Below are 25,946 nucleotides of genomic sequence, written 5' to 3' on the forward strand. Positions count from 1 at the left end.
GCCAGCAGGTCATCATTTCACGAACTGATTTGTTAGATATTTCTCAAGTAAAGCTACAAAGCTACATTGCTTGGAACATCTTTTGACATAAAAACTATAAAGGTATGTGTCTCATCCTTCTAAAAAACTTGGCATTTAAACAAAACATGAAACTGAATTATGTAAGGACTCCATTACCGATAGTCATGTTACGTAAAGTGTTGCATATTACTGTATTCTCCCTTGAAATTACTCACTATGCTTTATAACAACATGTTTTCATAGACAGAAAGTTATGCTATTAAATTTTAAAATTCTTTAAACTATAAATTGTTAAAAAAAACTTACATTCTCCTAGTCCAGATTTTAATTTGCATAATTCATCATAATTCATAGCTACTTTCATACACATTACTAATGAAAAGTCTTGATTTATTAAGTCAGATATATGAATTACTGCATCTAATTTTAGAAAAGCTCCCTATATTTCTACTGAACTGAAAAAAAACTTGATATATTTGGCAATTACTCGAATATTTCTGATTAATGAAGCTCTTAGAGCTAAGGCTGTTTATGCAATTTCATTTGAAACTTACTATTAGCAGTATTCCATAAATTATTATATTATGTGGATTGATCCTCATGATTTTTAAATTCATTCCTTTGAAATAAAATTTTTTTCAAAGAAAAATAAAGATTAAAATGTTGAGTTGAATAACCGTATCTGTCCACTTGAAAAAAATTCTCCATTCTGTAATTTTCATCCAAAGAGCCACTATCACCTTACTATTATTTTCTTCCCTAACTTCTTCTCTCAAATATTTCTTCCTCCTTTTAGTATTTCTAGCCAAGTAGATCTAAGTCAAGATCACACTCTTCTTCGCTCCCAGTGAGTAGAACTTATGTAGAGTTTGTATAGAAAGAGTTCTCCCTTAGCTGAACTGAGCCTTTCTCCCTCTGTCTTAGCCAGAAGCCTAGGAGCAGCAGGCAAGGAATGAGAAAAAGGAAAATGTTCCAAATACATTTTAGGAATTGGAGAGTAAAACTAGGAGATTGGTGTGTAGGATTTGGGGATTTTGTGTGTGGCGGGGGGGGGGGGGGGCAGGGGAGGCTGTTAGCATATTTTAAAGCTCTAGGAAAAATGAAACTCAAATAGGATTATCATCAGCCATTTGCTTTCTGGCTTCTCAACATGTGTCCACACATTCAAAGTGAGGAGCTAATATTGTTCAGGGGAAAATCATCTAGATATATACTAATTTTAAGCATTTTTCTCTTAAACTGCTGAGAATAAGGAATTTGGTGGAAAATGTTAGTTCTTTCTCATCAGTTAAAGCCAATTTAGTTAAAGTCACAGTCCTCGTGAGCGAAGACTTCAGAAAAGTTAATTTTGAAGATATACATTTTATAGATGACTTTCTAGATACATTTCTATACCCTTTCTTAATACTTAGTTTAATCCATCCAAAGAATACTTTGTTCTCTAATAGGAATCCACCCATAATCACATCACCTTGGAAATATCTCAAAAGAGGTTTTATTGACCCATAAAGTTCTTAGTAAAAAACATTCTTATTTTTCAGGATGTCCAACTTGGGACAATTTGACTCTGATTTTTACCAATCTAATTATACTATTGATAATCAGGAGCTGAGTTCTGAAGATTCTAATGCCTATGGACATCTTTATGTATCTAGAAAGTAAGTACTTTGAAAAAATGTGCTTTTATTTTAAGAAGTCATAATATTTTAGCAAGGGTTTCTACATAGGGAAGGCTTCCCTGGGGGAAAGCAAAAGCTCTCCCCAGCATATCTTGGTAAAGTACCCAAGGAGAAATACCAGGAAAGGTGAGAGAAATTAATTCAGTTCACCTCAGGCCCATCTCTAGGTGGGTAGCTCGTCTCCTCTTTTCAAAATATCACTTAACGGGAAGCCTGAATACAGGCGCTGGATAGAACAGAACGTGTTTTCATTTTACATGATATTTTCTGGGACACTGCTCAAGAGATAGATTTTATTTAACTAGTAAACATTTCTTGAGTGCCTGCTGTGTGTTGGGTATTAGAAGGGAGCTACAAACCCAAAGATAAAAAAGAAGTCTATCATCTTTTCCCTCATAAAATTTAAGAATTTATGTTAATGGATAATTAAATATGCAATTATAATACAGTGTGAAAACTTTTTTTAAAAAAAGATTTTATTTATTTGTGAGAGACACAGGCAGAGGGAGAAGCAGGGTCCATGCAGGGAGCCTAATGTGGGACTCCATCCCGGGACCCTGGGGTCACGCCCTGGGCCAAAGGCAGCGCTAAACCACTGAGCGCCCCACCCCCCAGGCATCCCAGTGTGAAAACTCTTAAATGGAATTGAAATAAGCATATTTCAGAATGTGTCGGTTATTTTGAGTTGACAATTCAACTTGAGTTGAAAGTGAAAACAACTAAGAATTTAATATTTACCCTTTACTACAGGAAACAGGGCATTTAGGGTAAGAAGAATTGGTTCAAGTTCTGGCTCTAGCTTTTGTGATATTGGGAAAGACTTTCAGGCAGCCCGGGTGGCTCAGTGGTTTAGCACTGCCTTCAGTCCAGGGCCTAATCCTGGAGACCCGGGATCGAGTCCCATGTCGGGCTCCCTGCATGGAGCCTGCTTCTCCCTCTGCCTGGGTCTCTGCCTCAATCTCTCTCTCATGAATAAATGAATAAAATCTTAGAAAAAAAGAAAGAAGGAAAGAAAGAAAGAAAGAAAGAAAGAAAGAAAGAAAGAAAGAAAGAAAGAAAGAAGAAAGAGAGAAAGAAAGAAAGAAAGAAAGAAGAAAGAAAGAAAGAAAGAGAAAGAAAGACTTTGAACTTCCCTGAGTGTCTTACACTGATAAATAAGGACATAAATAATACCTACCTTATGGAATTATGAAGAGCAGTTGGTGATAATGTGTAGGAAACTGTGTTTTAAAGTTAAACTATTATTTAAATACTATTTTTTCCTATAACTATACCTTGCCATAGCAATGGACATTTTTTTGTCTAACGTCACTTAAACGGACTATATTTGTTCATACAGTTGCTGCTGCTTTGGATGTTCTTTTGTGGATCCAGATTAGTGAACTGTGGGAAGCGTCAGACCTTTCGACTTCCGAGAGAACTGTTACTGACCTCTTACTGTGTGTTGGGTGCACTTGTGAACTTTACGCCAGTTAACTCATTGGTTCCCCACACAATCCTCAGATGAGGGCCATTATTTTTCCCTGTTTTAGTTATGAGAAGGCAGGGAGCCAGAGAAATTAAGGAACCTCTTCAGGGACACACAGTAATAAGAAATGGGGGTTGGATTTTAATTCAAAATTGTTTGATTAGACTCATTACTAGAGTGGGCATATAATTTATTGTAAACCTGAGATATTTTTAATAGTAAAATGCCTACTAGTAATAATGATGTTGGTATAATAGGAATAAAAAATTGGACCATCCTAGGTAAACTGGGATGTGTGGTTACTGCTTCTCATTCCAATAAGTTTAAGCCAAAAAAAAACACATAACAAATATTTCAAACTTATTAATTCTTGAAGTTTTGGTTTTCTAAACACAGGTAAGTACCCTGAAAATTCCAGATAAAGGAGGAAAAATTAGAAATGTACAACAGGCAGTGGGAACCCTTCTGTTCCAGCTATGCACAGGACAACTGGGAGATGGTTTCCACCAGCTGATCACTCCTGAAGACATGGCCAGATAGGTGCTGTTTCCTAGCAGCCATTCCTCTATGGTGGTAGGGAAACGTATTGGTATCAACTTTTTTTAAAACTATAAAAGTTAAATATCTGCAGTTTAATCCCCTTCATGAACCTAGTCTATGTTGTCCAGCGCCAGCCAGGTTCCTATAAAAATCTCCTAAAATGAAAACCCATATGCTCCTTTCTTCCCTTGCTCGCTCTCTCTCTCTCTCTCTCTGAGTATTATCATTAGGCAAATTAAGATACTTTTAAAATATTTATTAAAAAATAAGACAAAAGGGTAAGGCTGTAGAGACTTGGCTCAATCCATTGCAGACTCTAACTACCAAAAAAGACCTTGATTTTATTTCATTTATGATTTACCACTTTGGAAGGTCAAGATAAAGTGTTTGCTGCCAGGAAAGTGTTAATCAAGCAGAAGGAGTAGTTTGAGCATTAAGGTGTTACAGGATGGTAGCTCAAAACATGCAATCGGCAATGAGAGTGATCTAATAAGATTTTTCTGCTCAGTTCTCCTGTTGTAGTGAAGGAAACTCGTCACCTTCTGTTTCTTTTCTCCAGATGGAATAAACACCTGGGTAGCATCTATAATCTACATTTTCAGAGTAAACTAAACTAAAATGTTCAATAAGAAACAAGGCTCTCTCCTCATACAGGGACTCACAGACCACAGCTTTCTCCCCCTGCCAAGCTGCCACCCAATTTTCTTCAACATTGTCCAGAAATCAAGATGACGAAGAGATGGAAATTAACATCAGCAAGTGGGGAAAATTAAAGATTATATTGTATTAAGGCGGTGGCCCAGCCTGCTTCAGTTGCTTAGCATTTAAATCCAAGTCATGATTTGGACACAGTAACATTTAAATTCCAATCCATACTGCAAGTCTCAGGAATTAGAAAAGGGCATATTAGCTGTGGTAGTTTTATGAGGTACATAAAACACGGAGTCAAGTCCGTGACTTACTCGGGTACATCGAACACCAGAGATTCGATCTTTTATTCACATGGTGAATAGTGAGTGCAATTAAAATACACCTCAAATCAAAATAAGATGTTGACCATCCTGGCAAAAGACACAGGGATCCAGGGGATACTTATAATCAATTAGTCTCCTCCTCTCCTCCTCTCTGTCTCTGTCCACCCCCATCCCTGTAGATAGGAGCTTATTTTAAAGAATGAATGAATGAATTTATTTATTTATTTATTTATTTATTTATTTATTTATTTATTTATGAGTGTGAGGGCATGCACACATACACACATACATGCATGAGTAGGGGCAAGGGCAGAGGGAGAAAATCTCAAATAGACCCCATGCTGAGCATGGAGCCTGACCTGGGCCTCAGTCCCATAACCCTGAGATCATGACTCTGTGCTGAAGTCAAGAGTCAGACGCTCAAGCAACTGAGCCACCCAGGTCCCCCTATTGGGGCTTGCTTAAAAAGCTTGCTCAGTGGCATACTGATCTGAAAGCTGATTGACTGTGCTTACTAAGACAATAAAAATATTTATTTTTATATAAATATTTAAAAATATATATATTTTAAAAATATATATATTTTAATATATATATTTTATATATATATAAATATGTTACTTATTTGAGAGAGCAAGAGAGAGAGCACTAGAGGCGTGAAGGTCAGAGAGAGAAGCAGACTCGCCGCTGAGCAGAGCCTCGTGCTGGGCTCGATCCCAGGACTCCCGGGATGCTGACCTAAGCCAAAGGCAGACAGGCACTTCAGCGATTGAGCCACCCAGGCACCCCTAAAAATATTTATATTTAAAAACAAGTTTTCTTGTTTTAGAATAAAGAAAGGAGTTTCCTCATTTTAAATAACTATCCAGTCATGCAGACAGGCATTATTTCCAATCACCTGTAGCCAGTTGTCGAGGCTGTATTTTCCAACTATATTTTTCTGTTATTTATTTATTTATAAATTGACTTTGCTATTTTTTTTTAAGATTTTATTTATTTATTCATGAGAGACACAGAGAGAGAGGCAGAGACACAGGCAGAGGGAGACGCAGGCTCCATGCAGGAAGCCCGACATGGGACTCGATCCCGGGTCTCCTGGATCAGGCCCTGGGCTGAAGGCAGGTGCTAAACCACTGAGCCACCTGGGCTGCCCTTTTTCTGTTTTTTTTTTTTTTAAATGGGAAATCTATTCAAATGTTTTGAAGAAAGACATAGATATTTTTGCAGAAAAGGGGACAACTGTAAAACTCCCTTTGAATGTTTTAGTAGGACCTGGACAGACCGATACCAAATCCCCAGCTTTTCTGAATCCCCCCAAACCTGATCTTCCTCTAGTGTTTCACACATAGTACATGGCATGTAGTCACCCAGAATCTGGAAACGTAGAAGTCAACTCCCCTGTCACCGTTCCCTAAAACACACCACCGTTCAACTAAGCCTGTACATTTTTTTTTCTTACTGAAGATATTTAAAATGTCTGATTTTACTGACTCACCTGGAGACTTCTATAAATAAAATGTTTCTGGGAGTACATACTAAATTTTTTTAAGTCCACAGGGTATTTTCGTTGTAGATCAGTCATATTGCTGTGTCAGGCTGTTGGAGGTAATGGTGTTGCAAATTCGGAAACCCTTCCTAGTTTGAGGTTCGGGAGCCACGCTCTTGTCACCTGGCCACGTGAAATATACCCACACTTTAATATTAGTTAAGATGTGCAGGTAAACTTTCCATGAACTGTACGTATCTGTACGTATCTTTCAGTGAACTGTACGTACATTTCTTACCGCCCGATTTACACCCTTGCTGTCCACGTGACCCTGGGAGTCAGCTCATCACCTACATGCCTCCTGGATCAGACTGACGGTGGAAAGGAGCATCAGGGGACCGTCAGGATGGAAGTCCAAACCTACAGTTTTGGAAGAAAAAAACTTTCAATAAAGTGTGCAGCTAGTGACTCTATGATAGGACACAGAAAACATATTTCCGTAATCATAAAAACTATTACCAAGTCTTTTAAAAATGATCTTCTATATTTGCCTTGGAAGGTGAATGTGAGGTCCTGTTGCCTCAGAGCCAGGCAAAAAAATGTCCCCAGCTGGAGACTATGCCTTACCTTAACATCATCCATCTAGAGACTTGCTGGAACTTTATAAACCCAAGTATGGGTGGTGAAGAGGGAAATGCTGAAGAATTGGTGAACATACAGAGGGTTTTCTTTACAGACCAGGCATATGGCTATTGCTTATTGCTCAGAGACTGACGTCCTGAATGAGCGTAGTGGAGATTCTCCTGGTAGGAAAACGCAAGACTGGTGGGATGTGGTCAGAGTCTGTTGGGGTGTTGCAAGGAAACCAAAATGATAAAAAGCTAAAGATGAACAGCACAGAAGGCATATGAACTCCTGGCCTCCTATTAATGTTGTTTTCTTTGAGGAAGAGACAATTCTATTAACAAATATAGAAGATGCCGTTCCAGGGTGTGTGGAGGGGTCTAGAATGCTTTAGTGTAAGTCTCAGGAAGAGAAGGGCATACAAATACATAGCTAGTGCTCATTGATCATTTTTTGAATGCCCAACACCAGTCTAGGTGCTTTTTACTTAAGCTAATTTAATTTACAATAATCTTATGAGTTCCACTATTATTATTATTATGTAAAAGACTTTTTTAATGGCTTGGGTATATTGGTAGAAGAACCTCAAGCCCTTATTCAACTTTGCTACTGACTAGTACATTTTTTATTTGGTTCTTATTGGTTCATATCTTTTTAGGTATAGTTGACGAATAAAATTATATTAGTTTCAGGGTAGTGATCAGACAATTCTCGACATTAACCTATGCTCCTCACCATCTGTCACTGTGCATTATTATTATGGTGTGATCGGCTATATTCCCTATGCTGTACTTGTCATCCCCGCAATTTTTTTATCTTATAACTAGAAGCTTGTACTTTTTAATCTCCATCACCTATTTTGCCCACCCCCCCCAAACTTGTAAACCTCAAGTTGCCTCTAGTAACCACAAGTTGTTCTGTGAATTCTATTATGATCCTCCTTCTACAGATGAGAAAATCGAGGCACAGATGTGAGGTGATTAGCCTGAGATTATAACACTGGGATTTGAACACAGGCAGTCTAACTCCAGAGGCATGTTTGCTAACCACTGTGCTTGGTTTAAGATAAATTCTATCACTGGGCTGTTTTTACAAGCAGACGTATAACCCCCGCAGAGCCAGGAAGCAGATGAAGAGCCGTATGACCATGAATGTTGCCACTTGTCCTAAAGGAATCTTTTGCAGTCCTCTCACAGTTGTTCTGAGTAATGCTTACAGGGAGAGGAGATGCCTGCTAACAAAATTAACGTTTCAGCTCTACCAGCCAGAGTCCAGTGTTTCTTTTGGTCTAATTTGGTTGACACTTGTTTCACATGGAATAATGTGCGGAGTTAGAAATCGTCAAAATATCAAAAAGCGCCTTCTCCTAGAGCTAATTAAGATGCTCTGTAATCAAGGAAAAGAGGAATATTTCATTGATAAAACTGCAAAATTCCCATTGCTATACAAAATACTGATATGATATAACCTTAAAGTACTGGGGACACCAATCTAACTCATGCAATTGCCTTTAATAGGTTAATAAGTCAGGGCTATGTGCTTGACAAAGCCATTAGTAAAGTATCCAAGATACAAGGTTAAGAGAGCACTTAGCACAGGGAGTACTGAGTAATGCATAGAATTGTTGAGTCACTATATGGTACACCTGAAATTATTATAATGCTGTATGTTAAGTATATTGGAATTAAAAAAATTTTAAAGATACATAGTTAAGTAAAATTATAGTTATTCATCGCAATTTTCAGAAAAAGGCCTAAAACCTGAGAACTGGGTTATTTTACAGAGTTTGTGGCCTGGAAATGCATACAAACCATGTGACTATATCGGTATTGCTTAGATTTCATTTATTGAGACGTGGTGCAAGATGTTAGTGTCAACATGTACAAAATTATAAGATACAAAGAGAGAATTTTAATTCAGACACTGATAGCAGGGGACCATGGTAATTTTCGTAGATAAAACCTTTGGGGGTTTCCTTTGTTAGACAGATTTTGAAATTATACTTTCTTAAATACATGGTGGGGGAATTTTAGTATTACATCTCCATTATGATAAGGACAACCAGAGGCCGAGCTCCTGATGTAGAAGTTTTGCTGGATGAAGGAGCACAGAGAGAGGAAAGAAAGGGAAAGGGATGGGATCTAGCTGGCAATGTGCACAATTTGTTTTTCCATTGTGTTTTTCTGTTCTCAGGGGTTGGCTCAAGGCAGCCACCTATGCTAAATTCCCCCCATACGTGGAAATTGCTTGGCAGGGAGTAATCATGAAAGTTCCCTCTCCGCAAGCCTGATTAGCCACACCAGGGCCTGAGTTATGGCGAGGCCAGGACAGTTGTCAGTGAAGTAGCTTTGGTTAGATGCTGGCCCGTTGAGTCAACTTTATTTCCCCCCTTTAAGCTTCTAGAAATGCTTACATTTAAAAAAAAATGTATATATAGATCAAGAGGGGCTTTTATCAGCCAACAGGCCATTCAGGTTCTTAGTTATAATTCATTTCTACTGGTACTTTTGATAGTGGTTCTCTTTTGCTGGGAAAAGAAAAAGAAAAGAAAAAAAAAAAAAGCCTATGTCCCATGGCTAAGTGAGTAATCACAGTAATCAACACTTGCTGTGGGGGAATCCAAGAAGTATCACCAGGTCCCTGTGCCTAATGAGCTTACGGTTGAGTTAGTGAATGATTAAATGCATATATCTCTATCTCGGTAGCTTTATTTTGCAGAAAAGATGATTTTCTCTGTCAGGCTTACTCATATAAGGGAAGTTGAGTGTGTTACCCTTAGACTTCATATTAAGATTAATGTTGGAGGGAAAGTATGAAAAGCCATTTTGTAAATATTTTAACACAAAGAGATCACAGGGAGCTGCAAAGTTCAGAATCCTGGGCTGAATTTTTAGCTCAGCCTAAGGGGCTCTGATGAAAAAAACTTAAACGTGTTAATAAGGACAAGGCCTTAGGTGTCTCCCCCTTCCTTCAAGTAAAAATAATTTAAAATGACAAAAGAACCTCATATACTTTCCTTCTTCCTTCCTTTTCTCTAGCTCTAGTAAGAAATTACGTACTCAGTGTTGTTTTCCAACTTGATCACGCAAATGGTGGAATAAAAAAATTAAAAAGCACAGTCAAGGAAGTATGGAAATATCATGTTTCAACACCACTAAATTGCATGTTTCCAAAGAAGGACGTGAGGCCAGCCAGAGAATCATCTTAGGTCTCAGAGATCACTCACTGGGCAGGAACTGTCTGGGAATGGCCAGAGCCAGAAAGGCAGTTGATGTATCTGGTTTGTTTCCTGTGAATTGACTCTTACTATTAAAATTGTGATTTTTACTTGTTACTTCCATAGGTTTATAGGGGTTGTCATGTCTGGTGATGCCCCTGAAAATCAGTTAAAAAAAAAAAAAAAAAAACATTGTATAGTCTGAGCACTGCTCAGACAGCTTCTCTCAGGACTCCAACCCCTGAAGTATTACTGTGTGACACCGGGCAAGTCCTTACAGTCTCCATGAACCTTCATTTCTTTATCTGTCAAATGGGATTAAAACCACAGTTTTTACCTTCCAGAGTATTCATCATGTGACAAAACATGAGAGAAAGTGTCCAGCACCTTGCATGTAATCAAATAAATGTTAGTTGGTATGGATCTTTCTTCTAGAACCTTCTCGCGACCAGTGACTTCATTTTTTCCTTTTTTTTAATTAAAGGTAAATTTTAAGCAAGTTCTTTCTTCCACGGGTACATCCTCATAAACACTAAGAGAACTCATAGAAGGAAGATTGTAGTTTCCTTCCGTGATTTGTCACGCTGTCCCTTTCTGAGATGAATAAAAATTGGTATTTTCCTTTCTCCAGACAGCCAGCCAGTGACCAGCGTCAGCCCGCCTTCGTCCCCCCGGAGATGCTCCTGCCCTCAGGTGGCGAGGCCCAACTTTTCCAGCCAGCGTCCAACCCGGATTATTATTCACAATCTTCCTACGTGGACAGTTTTGAGGAAGAGCCTCCTTTGCTAGAAGGTACACTAAGGAAGTGCTGTTCGTGTGTGCACAGCTGGGAGGCTGAGAGCAAGAGTCAGCACGTGGCCTGCACGTGCGTCTGGGCCGCATGCATCACACCTCGGTGCAGAGCCGGGTGTACCAGGCTGAGGGGCTTCAGCGTTGGGGTTTGTCTCCTGTGGGTGGGGAGACAACGGGCGGCAGCGGGGGCCTGGCAGTTACTGAGCGTGTCTTCAGTGTCTTCAAGTGCAGACCCCACCCGGAGCACATCTTTCAGCAGAGTGGCTGTACCAAGGGAACGACCCTTCCCACCCCAGGGAGCGGAGCCACTTCCCAATAGCAGGTCGTATCTTCTGCTACGATGCCTGGGAGCCCAGGGGGTCGTTTCTCAATATTTCTTTATCATGGAGACAAGCCAGTTTTTGTTTTTGTTTTTGCTTTTTTCTTCCCTGGCTCTTCCCTGAAGCCCCCTCGTCTCAGCTACATGTGGCTAAATGGGAAGGAATATAGGATTGCAGTAAATGGGAAGGGATGTAGGATTGCAGTAAATAGCGCTGCTGGTGGCAAGGAAACCACTGGACCCGTGCAGTTGAAGGTCCTTCAGGGATTTCAGGGGTCTTCCAACCATTGATTTTGATTTTGATTTTATTTTTTTTAAATACAGCCCCCCTCATCTGCTGTGTTTGCTGTTAAAGAAAATCAGCATTGATGCTAGAAGCAGAGGGGCCAGGAAACTAAAATTCAAGTAGACGTAAATTTAAGAGCCACGGAGAAATAGTAATAGGTTAACTATTATGTTCTAACCCCTTTATAGGTGGTCAAGTGAGAAGGGATAAATTAGGACTCCCAATATTCTACATCAGAAGACCAGTGTTTGCCTCATACGAACACAGCCAACCGCTTGGCATTAAAACATTCTCTTTTTTTTGTGAAAGATGTAAACCACTTAGAGAAGCACAGAAAATTATGTAATAGATTTGTTGGCTCTTTAGAAGCCAGTTAGATTTTGGGATCAGTTATGTTTAACCAATTCATTCTAGTTTGCCTCTGCAGTGATAATCAATACCTGAAAATTATAAGCTGTCCTCATTAAACATTCTCCTTGATTCCACCAACATCTCTATTTTAAAAAGAAAAAAAAACATACACACACACACACACCAGCTGGGGCTCCTGGGAGGCTCAGTCAGTCCAGCGTCCACCTTGGGCTCAGGTCACGACTGCAGGGTCCCGGGATTGAGTCCCACTGGGGGCTCCCTGCCCAGTGGGGAGCCTGCTATTCCCTCTCTCACTCGCTCATAGTAGAATAGGAGAGGTCTTGGTGAATCGGGTGGGCATAAAGCAATACCCTGTAGTTCTTGGCTACTAGGAAAGTCACGTTTTTTTCATGTTGATTGACTATTCTTCCTGCTTTTCTTTTTTTTTTTTTTTTTCAGATTTTCTTCTTGGAATCTTAAGATTTTTCCTTTCCTTGTTTATTTTTAGAGATATCTTATGGTAAAGATATTTAATGATTGCCTGGAATATGTATGGCAAGCATTTTTTTTCTAGATGGTGTTTGCCATCTAATTTTTTAATAGGGCGTTAAAACGTATAGAAATTTTAATATTTATGTTTTCAACTCTACAATATTTTTCTTGGTAAATTTCCTTCCTGATTGCTCTTTTGTTTAGAATGTACTTCTCCAGTTCTAGGTACTCTTTATATTCTCTTATGTATTCTTAAATTTTTGAATTATCTTTCTGTTTTGCACTTAAATTTTTGATTCATTAAAAAATTATTTTACGTTAGTATGTGAGGTAGGATTTAATTTTTTTTCTTTAATGATTAACAAACTTGTCCTATGACATTTATTGAAAACATTCTTTTCGGCTTTTCTGAATGTCTCTACTGTGATATTCTAAACTTTAAAGCATCTTCCTCTAATATCTTATTAAATTCAAATAAGAAATATACTGGATTTCCCATTTTATATAGCTTAGAGAAAATTCTCAGACTTTTTTTTTTTCTGTGATTGTCCCCAGCAAATTGCTAGTGTATTAGGGATACAAGAGATTGCACCTAATATAATTTTGCATTTTGAATCTATGAAACTCTTGGGTGCTGATTCAATATGCTCTTCAGAGTGGGTGGCTTTGTGGAAGCCTCAAGCATCATCTGTTTCAAAGATATGAAAAAGCCATAGGCAGGGTGTCTAGGACAAGATGATAAATGGCATTTGCTAGTTTTTATTGAGCACACGCCAAACAGGTTATCACATTATGAAGCTGTAATAATTAACATCCCTCGTACCAAAATATGTTATTTGAAAATGTGCTTGTTTATTCCTTAAACACCTTGTTGTCTAAAAGACTCGTATGGTCGTTTTATAGAAGCATGATAACTTTTGCTGTTTGATAATGTACAAACAATATGTTAACAAATATATATCTTGAAGAATAATAGTCAATTCAAGTCTGTCAAACCAGCAAAATTACTCTGATAGTCAGTACTTATATTTGTAGCACAGCCTGATGTTTATATTTAAAAGGCCAGTGCCACAATTTGCATAGAAAACAAAGATATTAATTCATTTTTATAGCATATATATCATATACTTTACTACCACTAGATGACAGCAAAACAATAAATTTTACATTCACATTTCACAGCAGTTTCCTCTTTTATCTCGTACAATAAGGTGTTATATCAGGATATCTGCAATTAACAAATACTTTAATCTTATTTGTGTATCATAATAAATTAGAAAACAAAATATTGTGAAGGTGTATTTTGGTAGAAAACACATAAAATCTTTTTTGGGATGACGATGGTTAGTAGGTCTTAACGTTCACTCAACGGTTTCACGACTCGATGTTGAAACATGTGCAGAAGTTAATTACGCCGTCAAATAAATGTTTGAAATCCGTAATAATGTCTCATAAGGCATTTTTCATCTGAATTTCTTCAGGAAATCATTATTATGCTTTTTTGAGGGAAAAAAAGGTATTTTGAATGAAAGGCCACTTTCTCGTGGTAAATACTGAAAACATATTGCTAGCCTAAATGTCTTAATTGAAAATAAAGTTTGAAAACGACATAAGGCTTAGGCAAAATTAATTTAAACCACAATATTTCTCATTTTTTAAGATCTCCGGCTTTTTAAAAATCACATTGACATTCTAACTTCATTTTAAGTGTGATGAACCGCTCATCTTCTCTAAAGTGTATATTCATTAAGAAATATATAAATATGCTGATAATAAAAAGGACGCAGCGTGGAAATTGACATATGCATGATTTCCTCGCTATTAACCAGTCGTATTCTTTCTTTTCAAGCTAGGGATAGCGGTTGTCGGCCTGGATATGAACCGAGTGAAAAAATACCTTTACCAATGTCTGACCAAAGCTTTTGGAAATGTCTAGGACCCCGATAGAGGAAGGCCCCTCTAGGTCACGGCAATCCCAAGCATCCATCTGGTATTCTGTGTCGGATATGCAGGATGTCAGATTTCGGGGGCTCCTGTAGAAGCAGACCCCATACCAGACCCCATACCCGACCAAAGACCATTCCTAAGTCCTGGGAGGGGAAGTGGAATGCCTTGTATGAATGATTGGGGGGGAGGAAATCCTTCACATGGGAGAATTGGGCTCAATCAAAAAAAAAAAATACAACCATTATGAGATTAGATATACACTGGCATCTGTAGCTACGTGATTGAAAGCAGGGTTTTTGTTCCTGTTGTTGGCGTTATTTTGTTCTGCGTAGACGGTGTGTGTGCACCTTCATGTCAACCTCTTCCTGCTTCTCCCACCCTCAGCTAACCACTCTTCCACTCTGTTTCTATGAATTTGACTTTTCTTTTTTTCTTCCATGATTTTATGTCCCACATACGACACTACGCAGTGTTTGTCGTTCTCTGTTTTATTTCGATTAACATAATGCTCTCAAGGTTAATCCATGTTGCTGCAAATGGGAGAATTTCCTTCTGTCTCATGCATGAATATCCCATTGTGTGTAAATACCGTGTCTTCTTGATCTGTTCATGCACTGACACACATGGAAGCTGTTTCCATGTCTTGGCTGTTGTGAAAGATGCTGCGTTGAATGTGGGAGCACAACATATCTCTCTGCTGCCTTTGGGTATTTATATACAGAAGTGGGATCATGTAGTAGTACTGTGTTTTTTTTTTTCGTTTTTTAAACTGGCCAGCTTCAGGGCTCAGGTCATAGTCCCCGGGGACTGACCCGCAGGGCTCTAAGCCGAAGTCACCACCTCCAGGAGCCCACGTCCTCAGCTGCAAGTGGACATGTTGCCAGCCCTTTTATTTATTTATTTTTCAATTCTTGAGGAACCTCCATATAGTTTTCCACAGTGGCTGCATGAATTTACGTTCCCAACAACAGTGCACAAGGGTTGCCTTTTCTCCACATCCTAACCAATGCTTGTTTCTCGTCTCTTGGAGAATGGCATTCTAATGGAGGTGAGGTGGTGTCTCATTGTGGTTTGGTTTTGTTTTGTTTTAGATTTTATTTATTTATTTGACAGCACAAGCAGGGGAAGTGGCAGAGAAAGAGAAAAGCAGGCTGATCCCAGGACCCTCTGTTCACCACCTGAGCCCCAGGCAGACGCTCAACCCAACTGACTGAGCCACCCAGGCACCCCTGACTGTGGTTTTGATTTGCATTTCCCTGAGGATTAGTGATGTTGAGCACCTTCTCACGTACCTGTTGGCCATTTGCAGGTCTTCTTTGGAAAAAATGTCTATTCATGTCCTCTGCCCAGTTCGTAACTGGATTGCTTGTCTTAGAGGGGAAAGCCTGGGTTCTTGAGTCAGATCCTCTAGCGTTGAAACCTAGACTTTCTTTTACTTTCTTTCTTTACTTTTCTTTCTTTCTTTCTTTACTAGTTCTGTGACTTTGGACAAATCCTTTTTTTTTTTTTTAAGATTTTATTTATGTATTCATGAGAGACACACAGAGAGAGACAGGCTCCCCACAGGGAGCCTGATGCGGGACTCAATCCCTGGACCTGGGATCATGCCCTGAGCCGAAGGCAGACACTCAACCACTGAGTCACCCAGGCGCCCCTGGACAAATTCATAGTATGTCAAAACCTCAGCCATCTGATGCATAAAATAAGAATAAAATAACAGTCCTAGTCATTTCACAGGTCTGTGAAATGAATTCATACAAATCTTGTAGAGCTCACAGCAAAATTCAGGGAAAACAGCAAAGAAAAAAAAACCCTATTCAATTATTTTTCATTGAAATGTATGTTCTTTATAGTAGTTTATCTCTAATTATGCTGGGCCTCTGTGTTACTCTTATTCAAATTTAAAATAATAGAGGGAGGGTAGCCAGCTTGATTATTGATTCCTAAATAGTAAACCCATGTTCTCTCTTTTGAGTGTTCCTTTCTCTACTCAAGATACATCTTAACATTTATCTTTATAGAAGTGGTGGGAAAAGAAACTGATGTGTTAATACTTATTTCTGTATTCAGTGGGTGTCAGATGGCTGGTTTTTTAATGTTTTAAATAAAAAAGATGTAAGGGGGCAGGATCTAGCAGAAAGATCTTTGAGGTGGCAGTCAGAATTACTTAAAAGTAACGTATTGGGAGATTTTAAGATTTTATTTATTTTAAGATTTTATTTATTTGACAGAAAGAGAACGCGCAAGAGAGAGCACGCACACTCATGAGCAGAGAAAGAGCATGAGCAGAGGGAGAGGGAGAAGCACACTCCCCACTGAGCAGGGAGCCTAGTGCTGGCTCCATCCCAAGGTTCTGGGATCATGACCTGAGCCGAAAGCAGATGCTTAACCGACTGAGCCCACCTGGGCGCCCTCTCAAATTAGATATTTTTTTTTTAATTTTTTTAAATTATTTATTTATGATAGTCACACACACACACAGAGAGGCAGAGACAAGGCAGAGACATAGGCAGAGGGAGAAGCAGGCTCCATGCCCCGGAGCCCGACGTGGGATTCGATCCCAGGTCTCCAGGATCACGCCCTGGGCCAAAGGCAGGCGCCAAACCGCTGCGCCACCCAGGGATCCCTCAAATTAGATATTTTTAAATGAGTTTGGACTCATGGACACTGAGCCCACTGATTTTGGATATTTTATTCTACTCACAAAAGGGAAAAGTTAAATTGTCTCAAGAATTTAATCTTTGACCACACAGACTCCACCACAGTAGCACAGACCTTCTTCAAACATGGGTGCAAGAAAGGGCCATCCTCTTTTCTCCTCTGCAGAGTTTCAGGCAGTTAGCATAGAACTGCTTTTCTCATCAGGCAGGGTAGAAATAAAATCCCTGATCTGGGCTAAATATGTTTGGTTTAAATAATACTGCTGATTGAACAAATTATACCATGTTTGATATAAGTATAATATGATTTCAAAAGTGTTATTAAGGGAAAGTGGGGGAGAAGGAAATATCTAAATAAACAATAGGATGGGATTTTTGGTCTGTTAGCTACCATTTTACATTTTACTGTTTGAATGTAGAGTGTCTATATCTCAATTTTCAACTCGATTTTAAGCTTATATTTGATGCCCTAAGGGAGGGAAATTTTTCCTCGATGTAATTATTTCTCTAAAGTATTTGTTTGGAAACAAACAAAAAAAATTTGTTTTTGATTTTTTTTTTCAAATTGCTATATGTTACATAGAACTTTAGATTTTGAAGGAGTGACAATCAATCAAGTGCTAAGTAAATTAACTAGATATGTTAATTGTAAGCAAACATTATTCGTGTTGATTTTTTTATATATATTTATATTATTCCCTCCCCTTCTTTTTCCTTTTTGCAGAACTTGGGATTAATTTTAATCACATATGGCAAAAAACCTTGACCGTGTTAAACCCACTGAAGCCAGCAGACGGCAGTATCATGAATGAAACGGACCTCACTGGGCCCATCCTGTTTTGTGTGACTCTAGGAGCCACCTTGCTTCTGGTAATAGCAGCAAGCACCTGATTTTAACCTGTATCCTTCCAAACGTCATTTTTTGAAGAGGTCTTTGTTAATACAGAAGAAACTGTGTTACTTTATAAAGTGGTCACTTGTTTAACTGATAACTATTTTTTTTTTTTTTTTGGTGAGTGAGACATAGTTGACCATAGTGACAAAGAGATGCAGCCCTCAAATATTACAACAGATAAAATATAAATGTGAACAGATTTTAAAAATCAAATCACCAAGCACGTTTTCCACAAAACAGGATCCTTTATGTCTTTCTTGTTATTTAGAAAAGATCGTCCATCTGAAATAGTTGAAAAACACATGAATTTGGGAAACATAGGCCCAAATTTTATTTCTTGTTTTCTGTGACATTTCTCATCACACCAGAGAGATCCCTTCTCTTTGCTCATCATTTTCTTTGCTGGGGTGCACCCATAAAATATTTTGAATACCCTGTGAGGTACGGGTACGAGATGAGTTTCCTTGTTTCTATTTAGGTTATTATAAACACATTAATTTGCAATGATAACCAATGGCTTGATGTATTCAACCTATATATTTCTCTATTATTTTAGTTTTCTGCTTTTTATGAAGGCATTTTCCCCCTGACTTTACCATTTGTCTTGTGTATGGGCCTCTTTCATTTTTTAAACCTGGGAGTAATGAGATTGAGTCACCAAAGAAGTAAAGAAAAACATTTCCGTGTAAGTTAAGTTTTTTTTTAATTTTTATTTATTTATGATAGTCACAGAGAGAGAGAGAGAGAGAGAGAGAGAGAGAGACATAGGCAGAGGGAGAAGCAGGCTCCATGCACTGGGAGCCCAATGTGAGATTCGATCCCTGGTCTCCAGGATCGCGCCCTGGGCCAAAGGCAGGGGCTAAACTGCTGCGCCACCCAGGGATCCCTTTTTTTTTTCTTTTTTTTTTTCTTTAGTTAAGTTTTGAAGAAATTCTAGCTCATACTTTACAAAATATTTCATTAAAAAAAAGGAAGAAAAAGAGAAAATGAAGAAAGGTCTATGGTTTTAAACCAAATGCAGAAAACAGAGGATGAAAAAGATGGTCAGGCCAGTCTGAAAAGTATAGTTTGATTAAGGTGCAAAGAGATAAACTTGACTGGAGAAAGAATACAGGAAATTAAAAATTCTAGGAAAATCCCTTAAAATAATTATTAGTCCAATTCTCCATCTCAACAGCTCTTCACTTTCCATAAGTCTGTTTTCCCCAGTGTAGCTACAGTTTTCAAAAGCAGATGTAAAATGTATTTGCAACTAAATATTCACTTTTTACTTTTTTATTCACTTTATACCAATCAAAATACTGATAGCAATCTAGTTTCTGCATGGTAATATGGTTAAAAATCACATCACATTTATCCAATACAATAGTATTTAGTGATAACATCTTATTTTTTCCTTTGAACTAGAGCAAATGCAAATACTCTGTAAATCAAACACTATATCAACTAGAGTTTTAATTTAATCTCTAATATCCCTTCTGTCTTTGTCACAGTAATTTGATTATCTTAGCTATATACTAAGTAAAATCATGTCAATTAATCAAATAGAAACAATTTAATATTTTAACCCATATTTCTTTTTCAAGTGACTTCTAATATAACAGCTGTTTGTTTTCCTATCCAAAACATTACTATTACCATTCCTTAAAGGAAAACATTAATGCAAGTAAAATCTTTTTAGGGTATATAATGTTAGTTGGAATCATTTAAATATCTTCTTTTTTGTTTTAAGTATAAAGCAATATAGGCAAAGAACCCAACTGGAAGTGAGAAAATTGGATGCACCCCTAACTTTGCCTCTAGGTATGATCTTGACATTTTTGTTTTCTATTTCTTCATTTCGAAGACAAAGGTTTATGTAAGTGGTATTAAGTGGTATTCTTAAAGTTCCTTCAGTTCTAAAATTTAGGGAAAGATGTGAAAATGCATATTTTCTGAAATATTTTAGGCAGACATTCTTCAGGTTAATTTTACCATCAGATGTGGTTACTTCAGAACTGACTCCAATACACATTGAGCAAGAAAGACCAAAAACAACAAAAAGTCACCCAAATATATACTAATGAAGTCAGATTTCACTCAGAGTCCATTTGAAGTTAAGCTGACCATGCCCTGGACATCTGGAATTAAAATGTAAAAGAAAAGTTTATAGGCTGGTATATGCATTGTACTAGAGAAAGCAAAACCAAATCCAAAACAATATTCAATTTGTTCATTTTCTCCAGATGTATAAGACTCATAGTCACATACTTATTTTTTCTGATTTCTGTTGACATAAGGCATGACACCAATATCTTTTAGTGGCCTTTCTTCATAGTGAAGGAGGCAGACCAAAAAGGACAGCTTCAAACAGCATAAACTGAGTTTTATTCTTGCTCTCAAAATTATTCTCACCCCCAAAACAAGGAGGATAAGTGGTTTAAAAGTGTGACTCCATTTAACTTTTCTGGTAGATCTAAGAATACAATCTGGAAAAGGATCATGCATGACCCATGTGAAAACATAGTTAGAAGAATAATAAGTATTTCAAACCCAGATACGGTAATGAGGTTTGTACAAGGAAGGCCCATAAAGTTTTGAGGTTAAAAAGAAATGGAACATTTGCTTTCCATTTCAGTTACAAGCCCTTTTTAGAATTTAAAACAGATTAAAAATGGTGGTGGCCCCCTCCAAATGGAATTACAGCTTAAGTTGGATAGACTAACAAGGAAGGAGATGAAGAGAGAAGTCATCGATTAATATTGAAAGGAACAGTTTTACTACCAAATTAATTTTGTCTACCCTCTGTATACCCCAGTCTGTTCAAAAAACTACTTGGGGTTGGGAAAGTCTAGCTCTGTATCCTTTGGTTGTGGGGAAGTTGCCCTTCACCATTACAACTTTTGCTTCCTCACAATTCTCCCAATTAAAATATCAAGTAGACTGTTTCTCTAATATATATAAGTGATTTGAAATGGTCACTATTTTCCAAGTGGAGGAAACTCACCCTATAGAACAATAACTGATGGGCTTCTTAAGGATGTCCGTTAGCATTATTAGTATTATTTCACGAGCTAAGCATGAGACTACGGAAGTTGGTGAGAACTTTTATGGCTAATGCCAGAGAGAATTCTGCAAGCATAGCCCAGGGACATTTTGTGAAAGGACTTGATAGTGACCAACCTCCCCCTCTGTACAGAGGAAGAAGAACCCAAAATGGCTAGGCAATTTGGAACATCAAAATGGTCATAATATTCTCCATTAATTAACTGCAAAGTAAATCTCTTTATTCCGTAAGACATAAAAACTATGGATAACAGCCACAGAGAAGAAAACATGACGGCTAAAAAGCTCACTCTCTGAGTTTACCAGATCCTTCGTTGTCTTGCATAATTTCTGTGAAAAACAGAGTCAGCCTGTTCAATATTTATCTAGAATTCCTAATCAGCTTATGCAAATAGAAACACCAAAAGCGTTCTTTACCGGAGCTTTGGCATCCTCAGGTAACAGACGTGAGAGTATCCTCAGTTGAATCAATAGTAGATTGTGACTTTCCCTGGGTGGGTTTAATGGGACTATGTCAGCTCCCATCCCGAGGGCCTTGTGGGGGATGGTTCTGTTTATGAGTCCTCAGAAAGTCAGTGTTGTCTCCTGAACGCTACTGATTTCCCTTTAGCAGTACTTTTTTAAATTTTTTGATTCATTACCATTTGGCTTATATAAACCAGCTTTTCATAAGGTATGTTCAGTTAAACTGGTAATATGTGTTATGAAAACAGAGGATTGTTTGGGATATGCCAGGTTAGATAAGGTTGAGTAAATTTGGGATATGCCAGGTTAGATAAGGCTAAGTAAGTCCCATTATTTTAAGACCTGTGAGAGACCCTGTAGATATCCACGATCTAATTTTAGAGCCAGACTGGCTAGCTTCAAAGCCAAGTTCCACCACTTAACATTATTTTACTTTGGACAAGTTACATATTCTCTGCACCTTCATTTGCTCATGGGCAGAATGAGTATCATAATGGCACCTATCGCATCAGGCTGTTGTGTGGATTAAATAATTTAATACACGTGAAGTGCTCAGAATAGGACCTAACAGTACATCCTATAGATATTTGCTAACATTACTAATCTGCCTTATAAAATCTTCAAAGCTAAAGTGGAGATTTTCATTCATTCATTCATTCATTCATTCAATTATTAACAAATAGGGGAACAAACATATTCCTACTTATGTCTTGTACATCTAATAGATGATCTCTGCTAAAAACAAACAAAAAACAAACAAACAAAACAAAACAAAACAAAACAAATGACCTAGAAAATTTTCATCTTTTCTGTGGCATGCACGTGCCACCCCGAATACAATAAGGAGGGTTTGTTTTCAGGACCTGAATTCATAGGACAGCCAGTGTTTTTTTTTTTCCCCAGAACTCCCAGCCTTCTGATGATCGTCCTGGAAACACACGACACAGTGTTGAACTGATTGGTTCTCAAATGCTCTCTGCCTTGTTGACATTCCAGTGTCCTCTTGATGTCAGCTGTGTGTCCAGCTGTTTTCTTCCCGTTGTTGCAGGCAGGAAAGGTTCAGTTTGGTTACGTGTACGGCCTGAGCGCTGTGGGCTGCCTGGGGATTCACACCTTGCTGAGCTTGATGAGCTCCCCGGGGCTGTCCTGTGGCTGTGTGGCGAGCGTGCTGGGCTACTGCCTGCTACCCATGGTCATCCTGTCCGGCTGCGGCCTCGTCTTCTCACTGCAGTGAGTGTCTGCGACACCAGGTGCCCCTTGTGCAGTCTTCCTTTCCCTCAGGCTTGCCACACCAGGGTCGCAGTTAATGCCTTTCTGATCTTTTGGGTCATGGGATTGGGGGAACGTTGGCTGTTAAAAGCCACACACAGATTCGGGGAAGTAGGTCCATTTTGGCTCAGGTACTGTTCCCATTTGGAGGATTTCAATGATAAACCAAGCCGTCTCTGACACTGGCACGTTGGAAGTCGTTGCATTCTTCAGTATGAACCATTGTCCGGAGTGACATAACGACTGCAGAAAATTCACTTGTTTGATTTTGGAAGAGTAAGCGCCTGGTGAAGGCTGACAAATTGCTTCAGCTCCCAGGCCCTCTGCCTTCCAGAGGCAAACAACTGTCCTCCTCAGCTGGGCTCCTTGCAGTGAATTCCCAGGAGCCCTGATGAGGACGTCAGTGCTAGAGAGCTCTCTAGCCTATATGCTCAGCCGTGACTATTAGTGAGGATCCAGTAGATCTGTTGCTGTTGGGCAGTTTCCCAGGGCACATCCCCCACTGTATGGGGAGAGCAAGAACTGACACAGTCCTTCATCCCCTACAGTCTCTGAACCCAGTAGACATTTGCCATCAGTGCTCATCCTTCCACATCTAAAGGAGGCACAATTTGTATTTTTTTTCTTGGATGATCCATATTTTAAGTTATTAGCACTAATAATTGCTAATTGGACAACGTATTATATAAAGAATTTACCAATGCCAAAGGTAGACATTTTAGGAGAGCCTTTAAAGATTTTGTTTAGATACCTCCTATAGTTTTTTTTCATGACCTTATTGAGATGTCTTAGTTGAAAATGTTTCCTTGTCTTAACATGGTCTCATATTTATTTAGTTAGTTATTTAGCTTGAGTGGGAGGGGCAGAGGGAGAGGTGGAGAGAGAATCCCAAGCAGGCTCCATACCCAGTGCAGAGCCTGCCATAAGATCATGACCGGAGCCAAAGTGAAGAGTTGGCTGCATACCTGAGCCACCCAGGTGCCCCAGTATGGTTTCATTTTAAAGGTGACATTCTTGAGAATAACTTAGAGCAAACCCTTACTTTATCAGCAAGTAGTCAACATTTTAAAAAGAGGAATAAAACAGAAAATGGATGCCTTGAATATGGAATACAATGTCAGTTATATTTATTGAGTCTTATCCATGGAAAAATACTACTTTTTGTATATCATGTTCTTCAGCAAGCTTTTCTATTTACTAAGTTGTTTGGTACAGACATTTGACATGTTAACACAGAGTTTAGTTCTACAAATTCTATTTTGTTAAATGCTTTTGCCAAAGGATGCTATAATGACTAACCATTTAAAAACTTTAAAAGATTATTTCCAGCAGAGTTAAGGTTTGGGGCACCTCAAGTGACTCCAGATTATTAGGGGAAGAAAATAAAAAACTAAAATGAGATGTTGAAAATCATTAGAAGTCTGGACCTTTTTTCATTAGATTTTCATTCTTCTTATTTTAAGATTTTATTTGTTTATTCACGAGAGACACACAGAGAGAGGCAGAGACTCAGGCAGAGGGAGAAGCAGGTTCCCTGCAGGGAGCCCGATGTGGAACTGGGTCCTGGACCCTGGGGTCATGACCTGAGCTGAAGGCAGATGCTCAGCTACTGAGCCCCCCATGCATCCCTAGATTTTCATTCTCAAATGATAAAGGATGACTTTGAAATCTCTTAAATTATATTAAAGGAGAGTAAATTATCCAATCCTGAAAACTATTACACTGAAATTTCCTTTTGGGGGCATATTACTATATCATTCAAATAAATTAGATATAATTTTACATTTTTGTTCATAAAAACCTGTGTATTAAACAAAACAAAAAACCTTGTGTATTAGATCAACCTACAAATTATTTCTAATAGATATTGAACCAATGAATATAATCCTTATTAGAATGCATTTTAGATATTTTTGGTTTATTTATAATCCAAAGCATTATAAGCTATACTATATAGTTTTCCACTTGTTTTTCTTTGGTTCATTTATTAAAAGTAAATATTTTTGTCATTACCATGAATAATAAACATAATTCTCAACTTCAGATTATACCAGAATCAAGTGAGACAGTGTCACTTGATGGTGAAAGGAGTAGTGTGCCAGTAGGAATTAGCTCTTGACCTAATAATGGCCGTTTTACTATGCAATTTTCCACGTGTCACCTCACTGTTCCAAAGCTTCAGACTAGATATCTTGTGATCTTTCCTAAATCTTACAGCTTATTTTTCCAAATAAAACATTCTGTTTTGCATATAAGGAGAGAAATTCACTCTTTGCTACGCGCATCTCCTCTTTTTATCCCCATGGTAGCTAGACTTCACTACCGTATTTGCCCATTTCTTCTTAGAGAGCCAGGTGCCTCCACAGTTGTCTTTGAAGATATCAATTTGAACAAATCCATTCCAGTATTCTGAAAAATCCACAATACACTCACAAAAGGAATCTTCAGCAATGAGATGGGAAGCCACACACATGTCTGTGTTCCCTCCTTGAGCTGTGTCAGGCTTTGCCATCTCAGAAACCTGAAAAGTGGACCTGGGAGCAGTAGGGATGAGGCCCCTACTGGAATGCGAGCCCATTTATCTTTCTGCTCATACCATGCATACATTTGAAAAGACCGTGTGGGGAAACAAATCTGTAACTATAAAAGAAGACCCTAGTTTCTATAAAAGTTTTTCTGGAGTTGGGATTTGAGTGTTGACAGATGGGGGGTAACTGCAAAAATTTGCATTTCTACTAGTTCACGTTTTTACTGAAGTATAAAATGTTTACCTCTGATGGGGAATTTGGCTCACAGATTTTCAAGCTGGCCAAGGCCTTTGAGTTTGTAGGGTTCCCCACCTCATTTTACAAATGGAGGCAGTATTTAAAAATATTGTACCAAGGACATTTCAGAGGCAGCTCTGACTCAATAATGACTTTTTCCCTTGACAGAAGGTAATCATCTCTTTTGTCTTTGCCGTAGGGGCACCTTTGGAACTGTGTTGGCACTGGTCATCATTGGCTGGTGTAGTCTTTCCGCTTCCAAAATCTTCATTTCGGCCTTGGACATGAAAGGACAACAGCTTCTCGTCGCCTACCCTTGTGCTTTATTTTATGGACTTTTTGCCCTTCTAACAGTTTTCTGAAGAGTATTTGAAATGCTGTTTCAAGATTCTATTTGTTTCCTGTTCACATTACCCTGAAAATGCGTTAGCATTCAAATTTGGTAATATGATTTCTGCTTTATGGCTGTTGGGAGAATAATAAGCAAAGAGACAAAACAGCACTTAAGGATGATACTCTAATAACTTGTTTGGTTTGAATGATGTTTTGCTTTTTGGTTTGGTGCATTAAAACATTTTAAAATATTTTAAAAGAAAAGGGAATACAGTTGTTGTATTGATGGACCTTGCTTCTCTCAATGGATCTATTTTT

The 25,946-nt window shown here is 38.3% G+C and overlaps 1 protein-coding gene across 2 annotated transcripts; it reads left to right on the forward strand.

The window, feature by feature from the left end:
• YIPF7 (Yip1 domain family member 7) lies at positions 1–25,935 on the forward strand. Of its 2 annotated transcripts, XM_055341442.1 has the most exons (6): positions 1–102; positions 1,563–1,679; positions 10,641–10,801; positions 17,581–17,726; positions 22,310–22,491; positions 25,495–25,935. In XM_055341442.1, the coding sequence occupies exons 2-6, from the start codon at positions 1,564–1,566 to the stop codon at positions 25,655–25,657; spliced, it is 768 nt and encodes a 255-aa protein (XP_055197417.1). In that variant the 5' UTR covers positions 1–102; position 1,563; the 3' UTR covers positions 25,658–25,935. The 2 variants fall into 2 exon arrangements, with proteins under 2 accessions (XP_055197417.1, XP_055197418.1); XM_055341443.1 differs by lacking the exon at positions 22,310–22,491 and having other exon boundaries at positions 25,495–25,658.
• Positions 25,936–25,946: the final 11 nt, after the last annotated feature.

The sequence above is a fragment of the Nyctereutes procyonoides genome, unplaced genomic scaffold, assembly GCF_905146905.1.
Source record: "Nyctereutes procyonoides isolate TBG_1078 unplaced genomic scaffold, NYPRO_anot_genome, whole genome shotgun sequence".
NCBI lineage: Eukaryota > Metazoa > Chordata > Mammalia > Carnivora > Canidae > Nyctereutes > Nyctereutes procyonoides.